Source organism: Erythrolamprus reginae, chromosome Z (assembly GCF_031021105.1).
Source record: "Erythrolamprus reginae isolate rEryReg1 chromosome Z, rEryReg1.hap1, whole genome shotgun sequence".
In the NCBI taxonomy this organism is placed as follows: Eukaryota; Metazoa; Chordata; class Lepidosauria; order Squamata; family Dipsadidae; genus Erythrolamprus; species Erythrolamprus reginae.
In genome coordinates, this window is record NC_091963.1 from 111,618,550 (window position 1) to 111,643,515 (window position 24,966).

The 24,966-nt window shown below is 42.3% G+C and overlaps 1 protein-coding gene across 3 annotated transcripts in view; it reads left to right on the forward strand.

Moving 5' to 3' along the window:
* The window catches only part of NPEPPS (aminopeptidase puromycin sensitive), a 127,667-nt gene that overhangs the window by 88,763 nt on the left and 13,938 nt on the right, over window positions 1–24,966 (forward strand). For 2 of the 3 annotated variants that reach the window (XR_011556851.1, XM_070727671.1), the window contains exons 16-20: window positions 650–784; window positions 8,391–8,610; window positions 20,427–20,569; window positions 21,642–21,698; window positions 24,641–24,748. Coding sequence is in view for 2 of the 3 variants with exons in the window: in XM_070727671.1 (XP_070583772.1) it covers window positions 650–784; window positions 8,391–8,610; window positions 20,427–20,569; window positions 21,642–21,698; window positions 24,641–24,748 (663 nt within the window). In the remaining variant the exon portion in view is untranslated. The remainder of the gene's footprint in view (window positions 1–649; window positions 785–8,390; window positions 8,611–20,426; window positions 20,570–21,641; window positions 21,699–24,640; window positions 24,749–24,966) is intronic. The other variant, XM_070727670.1, reaches the window with a different exon arrangement.

Genomic DNA, 24,966 nt, shown 5'->3' on the forward strand with positions numbered 1-24,966 from the left:
GAGAGGATTTCAACTCTGCATGGAGCTGAAATTTTTCAGCCAGCAGCTCTTTTTCATTCTATCCTCTTAATGACTTAGGACATCACTTAATAACCACAATCAAGAGTACTAGAATTGCTATTGTAGAGTAAATCAGTCAGTGAGTATCTCACTTAATTATCAAATCATTCAGTGACCAAGATTTCAGTCTCAATTAGGGTCACAAACTGAGCACTATTTGTATATTATTGTTAGACCATTATTAAATCTTGCCATGTTATTCTGTTCTCTGTATTTGGTTTAATGTGCTAGGTGCAGAGGTGGGATGCTAAGGTGGAACGCTGAGCTGTCCTCGCCTCCATGGCTCTTGAGTGCTAGCAGAGTCCAGCACAATTATGCTACTGCACTTGTGCAGATAGCAAAATCGTGCATAGAGATGCAGGTGCCCCTTTGTTTCAGTGCGTTTTTTTGCTTCCGCGCCTGCATCTCCGCACATGATTTTGCTACCTGCAAAAGTGCAGTAGCATAATTGCGCTGGACTCCGCTAGCACTCAGAGCCATAGAGGCGAACACACGCCAGCGTTCCACTTTAGCAGCCCATCTCTGGGTGGATGCCTTTGTGTTTTCTCTCCAACTGCTAATAACTAAACCTCACTCATAATGTTTTCAGCTAAATCTGGGAACCGTGGGATTTTATCGGACACAATGCAGTCCTGAGATGCTGGAGGGTTTACTTCCAGCTATCCGTGATCTCTCCTTACTCCCCGTGGACAGGCTAGGGCTGCAGAATGATCTCTTTTCCTTGGTAAGTGGATATCTTTTTCCTTTTGTTAATCTTTTTCGCTTTTCTTTTTTATCTTGTCTCCTTTTTCTTTCTCTTTTAAGAATCATACTACATTTGGAGGCACAATATATTTTGAATACCTTCATATATTTTTTGGTACCTAAATATTTTTGGTAACAAAAAGCTTTGCAATCCTAGTCTTAAACTTTTAACTATAGTGCTGTTTTCTAATAAATTGCTTCTGACTTGATGTCGATAGTTTTAAATATTAAATACACCGAATAGAAATCCAAACACCCTGAAAAGTATTCTGCAAGCTGAGTAAAACTTTATTTAAAGTATTCTGAAAAGTGGAATTCTGCTATTTCTATTATTTTTCATTATTCGATTCCTGGAAGCAATCTTCTGATATTTTTGTTGTTGTTGTTGTTGTTGTTGTTGTTATTATTATTATTATTATTATTATTATTATTATTATTAAGATTTGTATGCCACCCTTCTTCGAAGACTCGGGGCGGCTCACAGAATAGATATAAACATAAGCATGTAGCACAATGATAAAAGAAATATTTGGAATTTTGTAACTATCAGTTACTGAGCTAGCAACGTTTTATTTTTAAGAATAGGTATGGAATTCCCCACCAAATACTAAACTGCCCTTGTTGAGTGTAGAATACACAGGATCTTGTCACATTTATTTATTTTCTTTCCATTTCTGTGCAAATGTAATTCTTGCCGCAACCAATAAATGTATTATTAAATAATAAATTTCCTTTTTATATTTCATATTTGAAATACCCAGTAGGAAAAATTCAGGAGATTTTTTGATCTTCTCCTTTGTTATTTCATTTATCCATTTCTCTACTTTATTTCAATATTTCTTGGCTTCAGAGCATGTCCACCATGCGTGGAAATATGTGCCAGTTTCTTTTTTACATTTCCAACAGATGGGTGAAGCAGTTGGAAACATTTTGGAAATCCTATATGGTGGAAGGTGCCATCTATAGAACATCTTAATTTGATTTCCTTTGAAAGAAATTGATTTTGTTATTTTCCAATTATATACCCATATCTTTTCCCATGTATCTAAATTTATCTCTTTGCCAAAATTTGTGCACCAGCTGATCATATTGTCTTTCAATATCCAACCTATCGTTCTATGATTTATTAAATATTTATATACATTTACAATTAACTTCACTTGATTTTGGAGTAATAATTTACTTAGTACATTATTTTCTTTTCTAAAAATATAAATTTTAGTATCCATTTGATACCTAGAACTAATCTGTGTATATTGCCACCAATCCAAATCAATACCTAATTCTTGTAGTTCTTGTTTTGTTCTTATTTTTAATTGATTATCCAATAAGTCCCTGTATTTCCAAATCTTACCTTCTGTTATAAAATTCGGGTGGGAGATAGCCTCAATAGGAGAAATCCATTCTGGCATTACTAAAAAATGATTGGGACTTCCGGGTGACGCTCGATCACGCCGGGTGGGCGAAGACATCGCTCCGTCTCCGCTTCTCCTTTTCCCTGATACAGGGCACGTTTTGCGCTTTGTTTGAGCCTGGAGGGTTTGACACAGAACAGGGGGTCTCCCAAGTCCCTAGGGGCAGATCGCCACTGCCCTGAAGGGTAGGGAAAGCCCCGCAGTTGTTATATGGAGAACCGCACCCCAGCAGCTGCCGGGATGCGGCCATAGCGATCAGTCTACGGAGGAAGCCAAGAAAATATAACAGAAGTCTACAAAAAGCAGATCTACAGAAAAAAGAAATAAAAGCACTCTCAAGCTAAAATTTTGGTAGCTAATATTTAAAAAGTGAAGATCCTGAAATCAAAAGGCGAACTTAAAAAAAGTTTCTAACTCGGAGTGAAATCCTTCCGCAAAAATAAGAACGGCCGGACCTACTTTCCTTTGTTAGACTCCATGTCTTGGAAAGAAAAAAAAAGTGACTTTTTCTTTTACATTTTAGTTACTATATTCTGACTTTGGATTTTAAAACTTTTAAATATTTGGATTGATAACTCCAATATACTATCTATATTATATAAATGACTGGAATGAATTTTTAATTGGATTAATCCAGAAGAAATTGTGGCAAATGAATTGAACTCTCTTTTGATAAATTTTACCTTGTTGGATTAAATTTTTGAACCTTTTAATTTTTTTACTCTTTTTTGAAATTGGATTGCATTAGACATCTATAATTAGGAAAATAAAGAACAAGATTTCTATTAATTTGGAGGTATCTATTGAAGGACGATTTTACTGACAGCAAGAGTATAAGGATCAAATTAAATGAGATGGATTAGAACTCTTTTCACTTTAATTACTTAACTACTTCTATACATTTTTTCTATATATTTCTTTGTGGACTGTGGATTTATATTTGGACTTATTTTTCTTCCTTTTTTGCCTTTTTTGATTGAGAACTGAGATACAACATCTGAAAAAAACCCCTGCCCTTTTCTTCATTCCATTTTCTCCATTTAGAAAACATTACCCTTAATGAATTTTTAGTAGGTTGGAATTTTTGAATCTTAACTTTACTGTACTTTCTAATTTTACCTGGACTTAATTTTAAAACCCTTAGAAAATTGTTTTCTCTCATATTGGTATTTTGATAATTTTTTAGCCTCTGCATTTTTTCTCTAGTGATATTGGCTAAAATATATTTTTATTTTTCTTATTCTTTTTAAATTTTTACGTATATATTTTTGAGATTAAATAACTTTATAGGTTTTTATTTCATTATTTTTGAAAATTTTCTTTGCCTCTTTCCTTTTTCTTTATTAATTAAATTAGAAAAATAATATGTACTAGAAATACTATTTCTCCCCTCCCTTTACCTGGTCTCCCTCTATAAATTTTAGGATTTAATATTTAAGAAATTGATCTTCCCTTTTCTCTTTTCTCTTACACATCCCTTTCTTCTTTGTGTATTAGTATTCTGTTCCTTTCTACTTTTTGCCTTTTTATTTCTCACCTCCCATTCTCATAAGTTAAATTGACATTTTTTATATTTCTTTCTCTATATATTTTGCTCTAGGTATTATAACTCTAAATTTATTTACTAACAATAAGTGATTGTATGAAGAAATTGTATAACAAGGTTTAAATCTTTAGAGATAAAAACTCAAATTGAAACTAACAAAGAAGAAGTGAAAAAGTACTTGGAAGAAATGAAGCAAGAGATAAAAGATGAAAAGCGAGATCAAAAAAGAAATCGGCGAACTCAAAACTGAAATAGCAGAAGTAAAAGGAAGCATGACTGAAATGGATGGGAACATGAAAGTTATACAACAAAATCTACAAGAGAGTGAAAAAAGAATAAAAGCAACAGAAGAAAAAATTCAAGCTATGGGACAAAAGGTGGAAGAATATGAAGTTCACAACTACGAAGCCTGCAGAGGCTTCGATATAGCAATAACTAACCTTGAACTCCAATCCGCATCACATGGCCTGAGATTTCAAAATATTGAAGAAGAAAGAGATTAAGATCTATCGGCAAAATTGGCGGAAGTAATAGGAGAAATCTTACAAGCAGATCCAGCAGAACTGGTAAGAGAAATAGATGAAGTTTACAGAGTCCAAACTGGATATGTAAGACGCCACAATCTACCAAGAGAATTACAAATTAAGTTTGCAAGAAGAATAATCAAAGATGAGATACTGAGACAGACAAGAAATCAGACTTTCCAACGTAATGGGAAAAAAATCACGATTTTGAAACAAGTTCCTAAAAGGGTAAGAGAAAGCAGAAGAGAATACTACTTTCTTACAAGTGTTTTAATCAAAAAGAATATTGTTTTCAGATGGTTGGTACCAGAAGGCCTTACCCTAACTTGGCAAGCAACGAAAGTGAAGATAGAAAGTGTGGAACAAGCAAGATCCTTTCTAGCACGCAGCGGATTGGACAGGATTGATCAACTCCAGATAGAACTCAAGAGCAGAGATGGCATGATGGGGGCCACCGGCGGAGGAGGGGGAGAAATTCAGGAAGTGAAGAAGAAACAACCACAGGCTTCACAAGAATTGGTCTTAGAAACGAGACTCCGAGAACCAAAAGAAACTAAAAGATACCAAAAATAAAGATGATACACGATTTGACATTTTTTTCAGTCAACATAAACGGATTGAACAATCCAAAGAAAAGAAATCAAATATTAACCAAACTCAAGAAGCAAAAAGCGCAGATAAATATTCTACAAGAAGTTCACATTAAAAAATCAAAACGAAGTCTTCTCAACAATTCAAAACTAGGGAAATTATATACTAGCTTGGTAAATCAAAAGAAAAGGGGAGTGGCAATGTACATAGATGAATTAATTGAATCTAAACAAATATACAATGATAGTGATGGAAGGGTTTTAATGGTACAACTAGACTTAGAAACAAAACCTTCTGAAAACTCTCTGGGTCCATCAGGCGCCTGGGGTGGAACCTCCTAATTGGTTCCATCTCCCTGCGGGGGAGAATTGAAGCCTTAAAATCAAGCCGTAGCAGAAAATGATCTAACCATGTCAAAGGCATGTAAAATCATTACTCAAACGCTCTGAGAGGAATACCATGTCGGGATTATGCCCTCCCTCGTGGGTTGGACCCTAAATTACTTGAGTCAGGACCATGGTTACCATGATGGCCATGAACTCCTGCGCCAATCCAGAGGACCCACCTAGTGACGGTAGATTTAAGTCCCCCATGACAATAAGTCTGGGGAACTCCACTACCAACCCTCCTCGAGTTGTGCAGGCAGGGTTGTTGACACGCAGCTGGGAGGCAGGTATGTGAGCAACAAGCCCACCTGAACCCCTAGGTCCAACTTCACAAAGAGTGACTCACAACCCACAATCTCAGGAGCAGCAAGACTGCATGAGCTGAAGGTCTTTTGGGCTATAATAGCCACTCCTTCCCCTCTTCCTTGGGGTCGTGGCTGATGCCATACCTAAAATCTGGCTGGGCACATTTCAGATAAAGGAACTCCTCCCTCTGAGCCCAGCCAAGTCTCAGTCATACATGCCAGGTTGGCCTTCTCATCCAGGAGTAAATCCTGGATGAGGGGAGCTTTATTTACAACTGACCTGGCATTGAGTAGCAACAGCCTGAGCCCAGAGTCCAGGTTTCACTTGTCACCAGTACCCCGGGCTGAGCTCATGGGGCCAGAATAAGGGATCGCTTTCAAGCAGCAAGCTCTTGTTCCCTGGGAGTCTACTCCATGTCTCCCACCATATCTGCCTCTCCCCAGCAAAACCAGAATATTCTGGCCTTCTGACACCCAAAAGATAGGATCCCACACTCCTCCCGCCGCTACATTGTCAGGCAAACTGACCCTTCCATTCATAACACTCACCCCAATCATACTCTCCATCCAATCATTCCCAGTCATCCAGCTTAAAATTGACCCCCAATAAATTAATTAAAAATAACAATAGTTTAAGTTATTTAAAATAGCAACAATTAGAACAATTTTCCTTTTTGTTTCATACCATCTCAATAAACCAGAATAAATTGATTTTAGGGTTAACTTCAACTCAAAATTAAATTAAAAACCCTTAAGATTAATTTAAAATATTGACAATATAAGACCCCCCCCCCAATGAAGGGGGAGGACAGTTCTTACAAGGCCTCCAATTCAGATAGTCCAGTTCAGAACAATGTTCCTAAAATAGGGGCTAATATAAACCCGAAGTCCTTCGCTTTGTCTCTCCTTCATGGAGAACAAGATTGCCATAGTCATAGTCATAATCATGCGGGTCCAAATGCAAAAAAGGTGAAAAAAGGAAAGAAAGGACATAGGCACAGCGTCTAACTCTCAGTGTCATTAGTTCTAATACACAATGTTGGTTCTATTCTGGGCATTACAGTCTCAAACATCCGTTGCCTCCATCGGCCGCTCCTACTGGCTGAATCAGCCCAGGGCTCTTCTTCTTCTGTGTGGTGTTGCGGTTTCCACATCCTCCATTCTCCTCTGCGTCCCCTTCAGTTCTAATACACAATGTTGGTTTGTTCTATTCTGGACATTACCGTCTCAAATATCCGTTGCTTCCATTGGCCGCTCTTACTGGCTGAGTCAACCCGGGGCTCTTCTTCCATGTGGCGTCGCGGTTTCCACGTCCTCCATCCTCGTCTGCGCCCCCTTCAGTTCTAATACACAATGTTGGTTTGTTCTATTCTGGGTGTTACAAGTGCAAACATCCATTGCCTCCACCAACCGCTCTCACCAGCCGAGTCAGCCCGAGGCTCTTCTCCTTCTGCGTGGCGCCACAGTTTCCACGTCCTTTGTCCTCGGCTGCGCCCCCCATTGATTTCACTAGTCTCACCGCTGCCTCACTGTCCCTCCCAGCCGCTCTCACTCACTGGTTCCCACAGGCAGCGAATATTATAAATTCCATACCACCTATACTGTGTTGTTTTTAGAGATATTTTCAGAATCAGGATATTAAATTGAATGACCCACAATTTTCCTTTTTGTTTCATACCACCTCAATAAACCAGGATAAATTGATTTCAGGGTTGTTAACTTCAACTCAAAATTAATGTGGCTTCTTCCTTAAAGATGGTAGATATTCTATCAAATGTTAATGTTTTAAGATTGATAATGATAAAATATAATGTAACACTGAAACCATAGTGGCTTGTAAAGAATTTGGTGACACACATTAATTTAATGGAGAATACAGTTTGAACTTTTCAGTCATCAAAGTGACTTGAATTGCTTTCAAGTTCATGAAGAAACCAATATTTATTTATTTATTTATTTATTTATTTATTTATTTATTTATTTATTTATTTATTTATTTATTTATTTATTTATTTATTTATTTATTTATTTATTTATTTATTTATTTATTTATTTATTTATTTATTTATTTATTGGATTTGTATGCCGCCCCTCTCCGGAGACTCGGAGCGGCTAATATCAATTGTCGACAGTCACATATACACTGAGAGGTAATCCTTGACTTACAACCAGCTGTTTAATGACCATTTGAAATCATGACAGACGTTTTAAAAGCTATTAACAGCCTCCCCCTGTGGTCTTGTGATCACATTTTGGGCACTTGGCAACCAACTCACATTATATTGGAGGCACTTTTGCAATCACAAGAATGTGATTTGTGGGGTTTTTTAACCAATTTTCAGCTAAAACAATCTTGCATATGCTATTACGTTATGACCATATGGTTCTCTTAATCATCATGGGATTCACTTAACAAATATGGAGACTCGCTTGTAAAAATAGTGGTAAAATTGAGTCCGGCCATGTGGTAAGTTGATTTATGACTACAACACATATAGCTGAAATTCCAGGGTCCATTGCGGTTGTACGTTGAGAACTACCCATAGCTGTAAATAATTGGCAGCTAAAATTTTCAGAATCGTAAATTCTTTCCCCTAGCTCACTTGCCCTGTTTTTTTTTTAAATCATAGAAATAGAATCTTGTTATTATGGCTCAGATTGATAGAGGTTTCTAGCTCTGTATTCATCCTATCTCTTATTAGTTATACTCTAAATGGCTCTGTATAATTTATAGCAAGGACTCTTTTGTAAGTGCTCTTTTGTAAGATTGAATATTTCTTTTGTTTTGGAGTATAACTTACTTGTTTTTCTTCTCTCAGGCCAGAGCTGGAATTATTAGCACTGTAGAAGTTCTAAAAGTTATGGAAGCTTTTGTGAATGAGCCCAACTATACTGTGTGGAGCGACCTAAGCTGTAACTTGGGGATTCTGTCAACTCTCTTGTCACACACAGACTTCTATGAAGAGATTCAGGCGTTCATCCGTGATATCTTTTCACCAATAGGAGAAAAACTGGGCTGGGACCCCAGGCCTGGTGAGGGTATGAAAATTTATGAATACTTTGATCTGTCAGTATTTTAGTTTTTCCTTGCCCCTTTTTGTTATCAGTGACTGAGATTTCCAAAATATTCAGGAATAGATACCAACTTCGATAGTTTCCCCTGGAAACTATAGCTCTAAGGTTTGTTTGATTTTCCTGCAGTTTTAAGATGTTTGAACTGTTGAAGGTCTGGTTTCTGTTTGGAATAAGGTAGAAGACCCAGAGTCATTAGAATTAATCAGAAGTAAGATTCCATTAGTAATCATACCTTACTGTATGCCAATTACTCCTTTCACCTTCATTTCATCTATTCCAGGTATTATGTATGACATACAGATAGACTGAATGTATTAAAAATATTTAGACCATGGTCCATGTAGTTCTAGATTTCTCAGCAGCATTGGTGCCATTATGAGTTATAGTTAGATTAATGATATAAATTGGTCTTAACAGGCAGAATGCCAGAACAATAATATTAGAAGTAGTGATGCTTTTTCACTTCTATTTGAAGTTGCTTAATTTGTTCAGGGGATGCCAGTGAAGACAAAAAATCTTACAGAACTGAGTCAGAAGATTTTTATAATGAGAAGAAGGCAGCAAGCTTTGTTCAAAGTTCAAAACAGCAGAGGCAAAATCAGAAATTTGAAGGAGTAGCCTTAGAAGTAATCAGGAGGGAAGTTCTTCCTGGCACCACTTCCAAAATTTCTTTCTTCTCTTCAATTGGATGAGGATTCATTCAAGAGAATGATGACGTTGCTGGAGGTAGTCATCTAGAGTCATGAGTTGAAATGTTATTAGCAAGTGTATGACATCCCGCTATACTTCTGAATTACATTTGTGTACTGTAGAGAATCTGTACAGAGTTCTAAAACTGAGTAAATGGGACTAGATTGACATTTACAATAATTCGGGAAAGACTGAGGTACTGTCACTTGCAAACTAACTCTTCTCCAATGCGCTTCTTAGGAGAGTCCAACGTGGGTTATACTCTAGTATTATTGGTAGGAACTGAGTTTGAATTGAAATAATTAATTCTGTCCCGCCCCCAGCTTGCCCCAGAGGGCTCAGTTTTAAAAACTCAGTCGTAGAGTAGGGACGTTATATTTTTATACTCTCCGACTGACACCATGTTGGACTCTCCTAAACAGATAAGGTAAATTCTTTTACCTGGTGTCCATTGCTGGTGGTGCGTGCTAAAAAACTTTTTCTTGACTGCTTCAATGGCTGAAACTAAAGAACAACACGCAAGAGACGGGAGCTTGCTTCTTCCTCCCTGGCTTACTATGTAGGCTTGTGAAAGAAAGCCTGACTCTGAGCAAAGGCGACAGCAAGGGGCAGAGGAACCTGTACCACTCCCAGCCATGGTTAAGCCCAAGGACAAGGCTCCTTCTACTGAGGCAAAGTCAAAATCTTCTCAATCCTCACCATCCCTAAAAGAGGCTGAGAAGAGGATTAAGGCTCTGGAAAAGATGATGGAGCAGGCCCAGAAGCAAACCTGGGCTCTACCTCATAACCAATTTCAACAGCCTTGGAGCCTACCATCCTCCCAAATGGGTATGCCTCCTCAACCCATGGCTACCTCCAGAGGACGCTAGTCTCTGTCAAGACTTAACTAAGCTTCTCGCTGCAGCAGAGTTTTCCGCGGATGCAACATTGAACTCTGCTAAGTTCGCGGCGCGTTCCATGGCGGCCACTAGGTCCTCACGCCGCCTTCTCTGGTTCAAAAGCTGGCACGCCAATACAAGATCTAAATGGCGACTTGCGGCAACCCCCTTCAGCGGGGAGAAACTATTTGGCGAGTCATTAGACTCAGTATTGGTTGAGGACAAAGACAAACCCAAGGTCCTCCCTAAGGCTTATAAGCGTGCTGATAGAAGACCAGCACCATATTCCCGCAGATAGACCTCTCGTTATGACACCACTACAGCCTCTCCCTTTGCGCAAGCCCAGAGAACCTATGGCCAAGGCTACTATCGACAGGATAGACTGCCCTTCCCAGACAGGAACGCAGGGGAGTACCGTCCATACACCCAACCTAAACATCCGTTTAGGGGTCAACCCTCCAGAAACTTTCGGAAATCCAAATGACTCATCCGCAGATGCTCCCATTGGAGGAAAACTTCAAGGTTTCCTCGCGCAATGGGAAGACTTCTTCAGATTGCTGGGCCATAAACACAATCCAATCAGGATTGTGTCTAGAATTCCTTGCCCTCCCGCCCAACCGGTTCTTCAGATGCCCCATCCCCGCCAACAGAACGGAATGGGACCTACTCCAACAAGAAGTCCAACATCTGCTGGACATCACGGCCATTGAACTGTACCCCCGGACCAGGAGGGAAAGGGATTTTATTCACACATCTTCCTAGTGCCCAAGAATTCAGGGGGACATCGTTTAATTCTCAATTTAAAGCAACTGAACATTTATGTAAAGTACCACAGGTTCAAGATGCAGTCACTCAAATCCGTCCTAGTCTGCATCCGTCAGCACGACCTCCTGACCTCCATAGACTTACAGGAGGCATATTTACATGTACCAATCCACCCGGACCACAGGAGATACCTATTGGTTTACCTCGGAGGTGCCCACTTCCAATACCGGGCCAGGACATTTACCAAGTTGCTAGATGTCGTAATGGCGGACTTACGCCTCCAGTCCATAAGACTCCAAGCCTACTTAGACGACATCATTATTCTATCCAGGTCGCCCAAACAAGCACAGGTCGATCTATCCTTCACCATCCGGTCCCTATAGGCCCATGGATTCTCAATAAATTTCGCGAAGAGTCACCTGACACCTACAACATCGCTTCGTCATCTCAGCACGATCATAGATATGGTCAGTTGCCACGTCTTCCTGTCACCAGACCGTCAAGCATCCTTACTAGAGACAGTACAAGCAGTACGTCACGACCACAAAGTACCACTGGCCTTACTATCCAGGCTACTGGGCATGTTTGTATCATGTATCGACGTGATCCCCTGGGCAAGACTCCACACACGACAACTACAATGGTTCCCCCTACCATTTCAGAAGAACAAAACCAGTCACACCAGCAAGGTGGTTCAATTACCGCCCAGGGTCCGGCACTCCCTTCAATGGTGGACAACATCAGTTATCCACCAGGGCACCTGCTTCAAGGAACAGATGTGTGTCACTGTGACAACCGATGCGAGGTTGGGGGGCATACATGGCACGCCAAATAGCCCAGGGCAGCTGGACACCGGAAGAGCTTGCCAACAATAGCATCAACTTCTTGGAGTTGAGGGCGGTATCGCTAGCACTACGCCAGTTCCTTCCCCGGGTGGCAGGCCGCCCAGTCCTCATCCTCACAGACAATGTGGCCACCTGGGCGTATATAAACCATCAATGAGGCACAAAATCACAGTGCCTCATGAAGGAAGCAGAGACACTGGTTTCCTGGGCGGAACAGCACCTGCAGTCCTTGAGGGCGAAGCACATAGCAGGGACTCTAAACACACAAGCGGATTGGTTGAGCCGGGCAACATTAGATCCAGCGGAATGGCAGCTGAACCCGAACATATTCCAGGACATCTGTCTACGGTTCGGCACGCCATAGGTGGATCTGTTTGCCACCCAGGACAATGCACAGCTCCCCCGCTTCTTCTCACGCTTCCCGTCCACAGGAGTGGAGGGTGTCAATGCGCTACACTCCCCCTGGCTGGAAGGGCTTCTTTATGCCTTTCCCCCAACAGCACTCATCCCAAGGGTAGTGAACAAATTGCTGGCAGAGAGAGCGGAGATTCTGCTGGTAGCACCACACTGGCCACGCCGCCCGTGGTTTCCAGACTTACAAGATCTATCGGTCTCCAGACCCTGGTGGATTCCGGACAGTCAGGTATTCCTCACCCAGGGGTCGGTTCACCACCCAGACCCTCAATGGTGGCACCTCACCGTCTGGCACTTGAGGGGCGCCGATTGAGAGCACTCACCCTACCTGATAATGTAATAGGAACTATCCAGGCGGCCCGGCGGTCTTCAACGACCAGGATTTACGACTCTACTTGGTCAGCATATTCCACCTTCTGTACTTCAAAGAATCTGGACCCATTGCAAGAGTCCTTAGAACAGATCTTGTCCTTCCTCCAGGCAGGGTTCGAAAAAGGACTAGCACCGAACACCCTTCGCCGGCAGGTAGCAGCATTGTCCACAGTACTCCGCCTGGACAATTTGAGGTCACTGTATCACCACCCCTACATTCGAGACTTTCTCTGCGGTGCTACTAACATTAGACCGCAGGTGGTGCACAGATATCCCACCTGGGACCTCCCACTGGTCCTTCAGGCATTAACTGGCCCACCCTTTGAACCAATGCGCTCAGTTCCACTTCGCATACTCTCATTTAAGACCGCTCTTCTGGTAGCAATTACTTCAGCCAGAAGGGTGTCGGAATTATCAGCCTTCTCGGTACGGCAGGATTTATGCATTTTCCATCATGATAGAGTGGTCCTGCAACTGGACCCGGCATTTCTACCGAAGGTCAACACACCATTTCACCATTCCCAAGAGGTCGTTCTTCCGGATTTCTGCGCCCAAGCCACTCACCCTCTGGAACACCGCTGGCATAAGCTAGATGTCCGGCGAGCCCTCAAACTGTACATCCGTAGGACACAACCGATTAGAAAATCGGAAGCCTTGTTCGTCTCCTTCCTCCCAGCCACTCAGGGACTCAAGGTCTCCTCCCAAACAATTGGACGATGGATAAGATCTTGCATAGCGGAAACATATATTGCACAGTCCCAGCAGGTACCACAAGGGATTATAGCGCACTCCACCAGAAGTGCGGCCACATCCGCCGCCTGGAACACACAGGCGTCAGTGGAGGATATTTGTCGCGCAGCCACGTGGTCGTCCCCAACAACATTCATTAGACATTACCGCCTCGATGTCTTTGCCTCCGCGGAAGCAGCCTTTGGCAGGAGAATACTTCAGCGAGTCTGTGCCCCTTCTGCTCCCCTGACCAGGCCTGATCCCTCCCTGTCTCCATAGCTTGGGTATATCCCATGTTGGACTCTCCTAAGCAGCGCATTGGAGAAGAGCCGTTGTACCTACCTGAACAGTCTTCTCAATGCGCTGCGTGGAGAGTCCAGACCCCACCCGGTCTTGTTCTTGGCCCAGGATTGCAGTTCCTTTTTATAGTTCTAGTATTTTTCCTGTAACAAGTAAAGTTTTTTATAAAAAGAAAATATGTCTACGCCTTTGTTTTAAAACTGAGCCCTCTGGGGCAAGCAGGGGGCGGGACATAATTAATTATTTAAATTCAAACTCAGTCCCTACCAATAAGACTAGAGTATAACCCATGTTGGACTCTCCACTCAGCGCATTGAGAAGACCGTTCAGGTAGGTACAACGGCTCTTTTGGTTGGGTATTCACAAGTAATTTTTGATATGCTTTCAGTTCCTTGAAAAGTACATTCATTTTGCAGTACAGTGGAATCTCTACTTAAGAACGCCTCTACTTACGAATTTTTCTAGATAAGAACCGGGTGTTCAAGATTTTTTTGCCTCTTCTCAGGAACCATTTTCCACATACAAACCCAACCCTCCAAAACTGTAACTGGAAAAGGCAGGGAGAAGCCTCCGTGGGACCTCTCTAGGAATCTTCTGGGAGGAAACAGGGACAGGAAAGGCAGGGAGAAACCTCTGTGGGGCCTCTCTAGGAATCTCCTGGGAGGAAACAGGGCTGGAAAAGGTGGGGAGCGTCTCTGTGGGATCTCTCTAAGAATCTCCTGAGAGGAAACAGGGCATCCACCCTCCCTGTGGTTTCCATTGCATGCATTATTTGCTTTTACATTGATTCCTATGGGGAAAATGGCTTCTTCTTACAAACTTTTCTTCTTAAGAACCTGGTCATGGAACAAATTAAGTTCGTAAGTAGAGGTACCACTGTACTTGGATAAGCTGAATTACGTTTAGGAGCCAGGAACATGCTGTATCAGTTTAAGTTGGTATCTATGGGTCCATCTGGAGAAAGTTAATTTTGCTTTATGTTTTCTAAAATATATATATTCTAATATGCTTTATACTAAGCTTTCTCTAAAGATAATACAGGAACTTCAGTTGATTCAGAATGAAGTGATCTTAGTCAGGGTGTGAAACCCACATCGGGATTGTCACATATCGGGACCTTTTTTGCACTTCGCTAAACCATGCAAGGGCGTGATCAGCATGGGACACATCAGGCCCATGAACCGGAAGTTTGTCAGCCCTGATCTAAGAGATGGGGTATGACAAAGTAGATGGACCTACAGATTCCTATATATTATCCAATGGTAGTTTACCATATATTTCCAAACTTAAACTAAGATGAAACAATTGTAAATTTGCCTTAAACTTATATTTTTATCAACTATTTTAAAAGGAACCTTTTTCATAATAGTTTCATACCAATGGAACAGTTTGTTATCAAATGATTTGATTAGGCATTTATAAAAGGCCTAATGCCCATGTACTATCCTGGAAAGTTTTATTGTTGTTTCATTTTTTTGCATTATTATTTTTACCTATAGTTGACTAAAATTTTAGGCTAGATATATTGTTGTTGATTTTTATTATTGACGTTTTATTATCATTGAATGGAATTTTGAAAGATTTTGTCATTAAAAATGGGGTTTAAATATTTAAATAAATAAAATAACTCTTCAAAACATTTATATATATTTCTGTCCCATTGTGTACTCACTATTCAAAAACAGTTTTGTACTGGGTTCAAATCCCTGATAAACTACTGCCTAAGTAGCCTTCAATCATTCATTTCTCATTCATTCTTTAGATAGTATAAATGTTTTTGGCATTTACAATAGGAATTAAAGTAATATTACAAAAATGAAAAAAAATGTAAGTTTCAAAAGTCAATCTTGTTTATATAAGATGGCAACCCTTTGTAACAGCAACCCCACAGTGCTGTGTGTTTGTGTTTCCTCTCTTCTCATTTAAGATGCTGTTAAAACTATGACATTTCCCCAGGACTTGGGTTAGATTAGATGGCAATACTTCCACAATATTATGTATGTGAGGCTGGATGTGTTTTTTCCCCAAAAGTGTATAGTTGTGTGTTCTTTGTTATAAAGCTTCTGTATTGTTCTTTACTGTTATAATCTACTCAGGACTGTCTTGGAATTAGGTGCTCCTATTTTATATGTCCACACATTCTCATTTTATATTGACTGAATTATCAGGATATTATATTATCATGAACTTAATTATGGTTGAGGGACCAATCTCGCAATTCATCAATCATTCCTCTATTATCTCTACAATTTGGATTTTTCTTTCAATTAAAAATAATGCAGTGAGGATGTGAAAAGACCTGATAAGGATGAGAACTAACTTGCAGAAGAATAGAGGACAACTGGGTCTACAGCTGGCTCCTTTGTGATCCTGATTAACCTTTAAATACAGTGGAACCTCAAGATACGAACTTAATTGGTTCCAGGGAAAGGTTCGTAACACGAAAGGTTCGTAAGACGAAACATTGTTTCCCATAGGAAACAATGTAAAGTCAATTAATCCGTGCAACAAAAAAAAAACAACCGCAAAAAAACGCTGCCGCCCGGCTGTCACCTTTAAAAACAGCCGGGCGGCTTCCCTCTCTCTCTCTCTCCTTCCTCCCTCCTCCTCCTCTTCCTCCTCCTCCCGTATTCCACCTCCCTCCCAGCCCGCTAGGCAGGCCAGTGGTCCCCGTCACGGCGGCCCGATTGAGGGGCCGGCGGTCTCCGCCAGGGAGAGCTTCCTGGCTTTCGTTCTTGTTGGATTCGCGCGTTTTCATGCCCAGGAAGCTCTCCGAAGTGAGGAGAACCGCCGCTGTCGCCGCTCGGCCGCGCCTCCTCGCCCGCCGCCCGCCCGCCTGCCCAGGATGCAGACCTGCTGCCTCGCCCTGCGCCTGCTGCCGGCCCGATCCTGCGTCTATTGCTTCTGGGCTGGTTCCATTCTGTTCCCTACCGGCCCGATTGAGGGGCCGGCGGGAGGAAAGCGAATGCCTCTCTTCGTTGCGCTGCCTGGCTGGCAGCGGAAGATGTAAACGAGCCCACGGGGCCGGTCTCCGTGGCCGACAGGGAACGGAGCCTTCCATGGCGGCTGCCTGCTGGGCTGGTAAGAGGGGGAGCCGAGCCCAGCCCCGTGAGCTCGGTTACATCTTCCGCTGCCAGCCAGGCCATGCTGGTGGAAGCGCAACAAAGAAAGGCACAATCTTTGGGGTTTTCGCTGGGGGGGGAGGAAGTTAGGAAGGTCCTACCTCTCCCCCCAGCGAAAACCCCAAAGATTGTTTGCTGCCATACGATTTAGCAGCAAAGTGACGTGGATGGATGGAAAGCTGAAACAGCCCGGTTTCAGCTTTCCATCCCTTCACGTCACTTCGCCGCTAAATCGTGTGGCAGCAAACAATCTTTGGGGTTTTCGCTGGGGGGGGGGGAGGAAGTTAGGAAGGTCCTACCTCTCCCCCCAGCGAAAACCCCAAAGATTGTTTGCTGCCATACGATTTAGCAGCAAAGTGACGTGGATGGATGGAAAGCTGAAACAGCCCGGTTTCAGCTTTCCATCCCTTCACGTCACTTCGCCGCTAAATCGTGTGGCAGCAAACAATCTTTGGGGTTTTCGCTGGGGGGGGGGGAGGAAGTTAGGAAGGTCCTACTTCTCCCCCCAGCGAAAACCCCAAAGATTGTTTGCTGCCATACGATTTAGCAGCAAAGTGACGTGGATGGATGGAAAGCTGAAACAGCCCGGTTTCAGCTTTCCATCCCTTCACGTCACTTCGCCGCTAAATCGTGTGGCAGCAAACAATCTTTGGGGTTTTCGCTGGGGGGAGGAGGAAGTTAGGAAGGTCCTACTTCTCCCCCCAGCGAAAACCCCAAAGATTGTTTGCTGCCATACGATTTAGCAGCAAAGTGACGTGGATGGATGGAAAGCTGAAACAGCCCGGTTTCAGCTTTCCATCCCTTCACGTCACTTCGCCGCTAAATCGTGTGGCAGCAAACAATCTTTGGGGTTTTCGCTGGGGGGGGGAGGAAGTTAGGAAGGTCCTACTTCTCCCCCCAGCGAAAACCCCAAAGATTGTTTGCTGCCATACGATTTAGCAGCAAAGTGACGTGGATGGATGGAAAGCTGAAACAGCCCGGTTTCAGCTTTCCATCCCTTCACGTCACTTCGCCGCTAAATCGTGTGGCAGCAAACAATCTTTGGGGTTTTCGCTGGGGGGGGGGAGGAAGTTAGGAAGGTCCTACTTCTCCCCCCAGCGAAAACCCCAAAGATTGTTTGCTGCCATACGATTTAGCAGCAAAGTGACGTGGATGGATGGAAAGCTGAAACAGCCCGGTTTCAGCTTTCCATCCCTTCACGTCACTTCGCCGCTAAATCGTGTGGCAGCAAACAATCTTTGGGGTTTTCGCTGGGGGGGGGGAGGAAGTTAGGAAGGTCCTACTTCTCCCCCCAGCGAAAACCCCAAAGATTGTTTGCTGCCATACGATTTAGCGGCGAAGTGACGTGGATGGATGGAAAGCTGAAACAGGCGAAAGGCGAGGAAGCCTATTGTAGCAGCTGCCACAGCGGAGACATTTGGGGTTTTGGCTGGGGAGGGAGGGGAAGGCAGGAGGTCCGGCCCTTCATTTGCCCTCCCAGCAAAAGGCAAAGCCGCGCAGCTCCGCATCGCCGAAGGAGGCTTAACCCCACCACTCTGTCCCACCCCTCGGCCGTATCCGGCATAACTTCCTCCTGCCTATCCCCGCTCTTCTGCCGGCCACGGCCGAGGGGTGGGACAGAGGGGTGGGGTTAAGCCTCCTTCGGCGATGCGGAGCTGTGCGGCTTTGTCTTTTGCTGGGAGGGCAAATGAAGGGCCGGACCTCCTGCCTTCCCCTCCCCCCCCCAGCCAAAACCCCAAATGTCTCCGCTGTGGCAGCTGCTACAATAGGCTTCCTCGCCTTTCGCCCGTGCCTGGCGGGAGCTGAAGAGTGCTTTGCCCAGTGCAAAGTTGACAGCAAGCAGCTCCGCAGTCCCGAAAGGAGGCTTAACCCCACCCCTCTGTCCCACCCCTCGCCCGTGGCCGGCAGAAGAGCGGGGATAGGCAGGAGGAAGTTATGCCGGATACGGGCGAGGGGTGGGACAGAGGGGCGGGGTTAAGCCTCCTTTGGGGACTGCGGAGCTGCTTGCTGTCAACTTTGCACTGGGCAAAGCACTCTTCACCTCCCGCCAGGCACGGGCGAGGGCGTGGAAGCTTATTGTAGCTCGCCCATGGCCGGCAGAAGATCGCTCTTGCCCGGCTTCCCCGCGAGGCATCAGGTCAGCATTCTGGGCGGGCGGGCGGCGGACGAGGAGGGGGAAAGCCTCCTGCAGCAGCTGCCACAGCCGCCGGCTTCCCCGCCGCCCGCCCCACAGAATGCTGACCTGATGCCTCGCGCGGAAGCCGGGCAAGAGCGATCTTCTGCCGGCCATGGGCGAGCGGCAGGGAGTCGGGGCTGCTGGCAAGCGCCCCAGCCTGGCTGTGACCTTTTAAAACAGCCGGGGGGCTTCCCAGGAGCCTCCGGAAGCCAAACGCCAAACCCGAACTTCCGCGTTCGGCGTTGGGAGGCTCCTGAGAAGCCGCCCGGCTGTTTTAAAAGGTGACCGCCGGGCTGGGGGGCTTCCCAGCACCCCCCCGAACCCCGAACCTGGAAGTTCGGCAAAAGTTCGGGATTCGGGAGGTTGCTGGGAAGCCCCCCAGCCCGGCGGTCACCTTTTAAAACAGCCCGGGGGCTTCCCAGGAGCCTCCCAATGCCGAACCCGGAAGTTCGGGTTTGGCGTTCGTAACTTGAAAAAAGTTCGTAAGAAGAGGCAAATTTTTTCTGAACCCCGGGTTCGTATCACGAATTGTTCGTAAGACGAGGGGTTCGTATCTTGAGGTACCACTGTATACCCATTCGAATGCCCCCACCCACCCCCAGACCAATGATGGAGCAACAGAAATGACGTTTCTTTAGTGACTATTTTATTGCAGTACTTAGAACCCTTCTTTAATCCTGGTAAAGAGTTCTGATTGTTAAAACCCAGCAAATTCTAGCCATTGGATTATCCAAAATCAAACAGAATTATGTCTGTAGAGATTCTCAGTCATTGTCCAAAAGATGCTTTTTCAAGAAGCAACCAGTCTTAATTTTTAATGGAAGATGTTTTGCTTCTCATCCAGAACAGAAACACATTCTTGGGACAAACTGGATTATATAGAGTGAAGTCTATATATGATTTGCTGCATTAAAAAAATCACAATATAGTTTAGCATATCAGGGGAACCTGATCAGTATATTAAGTAAGCATTTAGAGTGCAGCAATACTGTAAGTTGCAGTTCAACTGATAGTATCTCTGTCAAGCATATTGCTTCTGTTACATGTTAGCATGCTTTTCTTTGATTTATTCAGTCCTGATAAATTCTTTATGCAAAACATTGGTGTTGAGTTCACTTTCTCTCATTAATACTATTCATAGTCCCATGTTTCATATTAATGTCATGGAAAATATTTAAGATTTTTGCAGATCCAGGACATAAGCTTTTGATGTTGGCATTCATGATAGTTGTTGAAAGAACACTGTTGAGAGTGTAGAAAATGAAGGATTGAATATTTTATAGAACACTACATAGATTTCATGCTGAAGATTTTGGGAGTCCTTTCAGTTCAGAGTCTGTGATCAGATCAGAGTCATACTATATTTATATGATAATCATTTTTAAAATGTAACTTAATTTCTTGTTAGCTTCCCAGAGTCCATTTGGAATTGGGTGGCATATAAAAGCTACTAATAAATAAATAAATATTTCTTTTTATTTTACATTAGGTCATCTAGATGCACTTCTGAGAGGTTTGGTTTTGGGCAAGCTTGGAAAAGCTGGACATAAGGCAACATTGGAAGAAGCTCGACGACGGTTCAAAGATCATGTGGAAGGGAAACACATCCTGTCTGCTGATCTAAGGAGTTCTGTAAGTTGCTTTGAAACATTTTGTTTTGTAATAGTTATCTTAAGTTTTTCACATAATCGTCTTGATTTAAATTCTGCCTTTTATACAGAGCTGGGTTAACATGTAATTACTCTGCTTCTGCAACTTTCTTGATGATAGAACAGTAGTGTCTTTTTAAGCAGTTTTTCCATCAGCGCTTCCCTTCCAAGCGTCTACAGTTGGAAATTTCCTTTCCGTAATATGTTAGATACAACCACAATTTACACAGGACAAATTAGTATAATAGTGCACATTTTTGTTTTAATTCCTTAGAAGAGCTTTGAACAGAGACAAGCTAAAGTTTTGGAGGCTGAAATGTAAAAAGGGAATAATGTTCTAAAATGCTTACAGGAATACAGTGATCCCTCGATTATCGCGAGGGTTCCGTTCCAAGACCCCTCGCGATAATCGATTTTTCGCGATGTAGGGTTGCGGAAGTAAAAACACCATCTGCGCATGCGCGCCCTTTTTTCCATGGCCGCGCATGCGCAGATGGTGGAGTTTGCGTGGGCGGCGGGGAAACCCCGATCTTCGTCTGCTCGCTGCTGCTGCGGCCGCCCAGCAGCTGATCTGCTCGGTGGCAGCAGCGAGGAGCCGAATCGGGCTTTCCCCTTTGCGTGGGCGGCGGGGAAACCCCGATCTTCGTCTGCTCGCTGCTGCTGCGGCCGCCCAGCAGCTGATCTGCTCGGCGGCAGCAGCAGCGAGCAGACGAAGATCGGGGTTTCCCCGCCGCCCACGCAAAGGGGAAACCCCGGCTCCTCACTGATGTCCCCACTCGCCCGCCCGCCGCCCGCCAGCAAGAGGGGGAGAGATAGAGAAAGAGAGAGAAGGAAAGAAAGAGATGAGAGAGGGAGGAAGAGAGTGTGGGAGAGGAAGAAGCAAGATAGAGAAAGAGAGAGAGAAAGAAAGATGAGAAAGGAAGGAAGAGAGTGACATCATCGGGTGGGAAAAATCGCGATATAGCGTTTCGCGAAGATCGAGATCGCGAAGATCGAGGGATCACTGTACACTGACAGAAAATAGCTTTCTTTACATTAAAATTATTTTTTTCCAGGTGTATGTAACTGTTTTGAAACATGGTGACAGTATAACCTTAGATACTATGCTAAAGGTAAGTATGCTTTATATTTCTGGACATGTAAAAATCTATGGATAATATACCGTGCTAGTGTGCAAGATGCTCATAGGTGCCTTGCAGTTTTAATTACTGTAAACTTTGCACTTTACCATGATAATAACAGTATAATAGCCTTAGAAATAGTCTATTTTAAATATTATTAAATAATAATAATAATAATAATAATAATTTATTAGATTTGTATGTTGCCCCTCTCCGCAGACTCGGGGCGGCATACAGTTACAGTGGAAGAGATTTAAAATTATGCTTAGATCCCTCTTATTGCAATGGAATAATTTAAAATATTAGTTAATATTTTTCAGTTTCTCTCCTCCATCCCTTTCTCTCTTTCTCTCATATTTAGCCATATTATTTGTTCTGAGAATGAGAGAGAAATGGGTTATATAAATTAAATGATGAATCTACCCAAAAGCTACAGGGCGTAATTAACTAATGTACTGTATATTATTAAAAAAAATAGTAATTGCAACAATTGTAGCCTTTTAGATGTTGCTGGATTTTCAGCTTCGTTTGGCCTAGTGAGAATTTTAGCTCAACAGTATCTGGAACTTGGCCTGATCTCCATCTTTCATCCAGTTTTCTTTCACAGTAATTTACCGTATATACTCGAGTATAAGCCGACCCGAGTATAAGCCGAGGCACCAATTTTTGCCACAAAAACTGGGAAAACATATTGACCCGAGTATAAGCCGAGGTTAGAAAATGCAGTGGCTACTGGTAACTTATAAAAATGGAAAACAATAAAATTACATTAATTGAGACATGTTTTAGAATATTTATTTTAAAGAAAACCAGTAAACTAGCTCTGTAAATTTAAAAGAGGGTAAACAAATTAACAATATTAACAATAAATTAAAAAGTAAAAAAAGTAGCTCGATCAGGAACAAAGCTAAAACCTAAGAGTTAAAATCCTTCAAAACTGGATTCCTTCTCATCATTAATTGGATTTACATTATTGTTCTGTTTTTATATATGCTGTGAGCCACCCTGAGTCCTTGGAGAGGGATTGCATACAAATCCAATTAAATAAATAAACAAACAAACAAACAAATAAGTGTATCCAAAGAAGAGCTTCAGCATTAGCTGCTGTGAGGTTATCAGCATAGAAAACCAAATAGATAGATAGATAGATAGATAGATAGATAGATAGATAGATAGATAGATATAGATAGAAAGATAGACAGACAGACAGAAAAATAGATAGATAGATAGATAGAAAGATAGATAGATAGATAGATATAGATAGAAAGATAGATAGACAGACAGACACAGAAAAATAGATAGATAGATAGATAGATAGATAGAAATAGATAGATAGATAGATAGATAGATAGATAGATATAGATAGAAAGATAGATAGACAGACAGACAGACAGATAGAAAAATAGATAGATAGATAGAAATAGATACAGATAGATAGATAGATAGATAGATAGATAGAAAAATAGTTAGATAGAAAAATAGATAGATAGAAATAGATACAGATAGATAGATAGATAGATGATAGATAGATAGATAGATAGATAGACAGATAGATATAAAGATAGACAGACAGATAGAAAAATAGATAGATAGATAGATAGATAGAAAGAAATAGATACAGATAGATAGATAGATAGATAGATAGAAAAATAGATAGATAGAAAAATAGAAAGATAGATAGATAGAAAGATAGACAGATAGAAAAAGAATTCCTGTCTAGCTCTGCCTCATAACACATTATTAGATCCTATCCAAGCAAGGACAGCAACTACCACAAAATACCATTTTTTAAACAGTTTAAATCCTTTCAAAGGAGGGGGAGGAGAATCTGACAGCAGGGGGCCTTTTTAATCCGACTCACCATTGCAAATGGCTGCCTTCTTTGCTTGAGCCAGGGAGATGAACTACGGCGTGCCAGAGGGGAAAAAAGCTGGTGCCTCCTCGCTCTGGCTCAAGCAATGGCGCCCTCGTGTGGTGACTTTGTCAATGACCCGAGTATAAGCCGAGGCTGTGTTTTTCAGCCCATTTTTGGGGCTAAAAAACTCGGCTTATACTCGAGTATATACGGTAACTTTGATCCTTTTTGAAACAATACTGCTATTGGAAATTATAGGTGACACAAATGACTTCCATCTCATGGAGTTGCTTTCAATTGTTGTGGCTGTTGATTTGGCATTTTCATTTTCAAATATTTTCTTTTAAATATGTCTTCCCCTCCCTAATATGTCCTTCATCTTCCTCCCAAAGTATTGCTGCTAGTTGTGATTTCCGTTGTCATAGCTGATGAGCTGACTTGCAAGAACTAAATGTTTTGCTTTCCTCCTGAGGAAAAGGACCAAGTTTCTGTTTGAAAGCTACATATCATAAGCCCTTTTACAAATCTTAGGCTGCAAATTGCCAATTTACATCACAACTTCAATCATTTATCCCTATAATATTGCATTCTAAAACACACTTCCTTTCAATTTAGCAAGCTAGTTGGTTTCCACATCTGTTCATGGGGCAAGGATGTGTTCCTATCACAGAGTAACTTTTCTTGACCTCTGGTTGTACTAGATTCTCCAGAAGAGCATCAGCCTAAATGGCATATTTAAATAGCACAGTTCAAAATAAATGTCATTAGTGAAATAAATGGAGACAATTTGGAAATTACTCCTTTAGCCATTATATAGAAATAATATACCATCTATTGGTTCAAATAAGGCTCAAATAAACCTTGCAACTGCAATACTGGGAAGTGTAGCCAAATTTTGATGAGATCCCTACCCCATAACTAAGTGGTAAATATTATTTTGTGTTTTATTCATGGCCACATGTGGAGAAGCTGAGAGATTTACAATTTAGCTTCTCTGGTCCTAGTTTAGAGTATAATATGGCAAGGAGGAAGTTTGATATCACTTGTTATTTGCTATTGTTTTTTTTTTTTTTTGCAGCTCCACAAACAAGCTGATATGCAGGAAGAAAAGAACAGAATAGAACGTGTGCTTGGTGCAATATCTCAGCCCGAATTAATACAGAAAGTTCTTACTTTTGCACTTTCAGTGAGTAAGATGCCACATACTAAGTTTACATACTGTGCATTGAAAGCAACAGAAGAGTGGAATTGGAAATTTAGTACTATTTTCAGCATCCTGGGGATACTGCTTTCCTTCTCCCTTTTTCCCTTAAATATACAGAGCTAACATATAAGCAAAGCTTGAAATCCAAGAAACAGGAAATACATTGAACAGCTATTGCAGTTGCCCTTTGTAGTTCATTG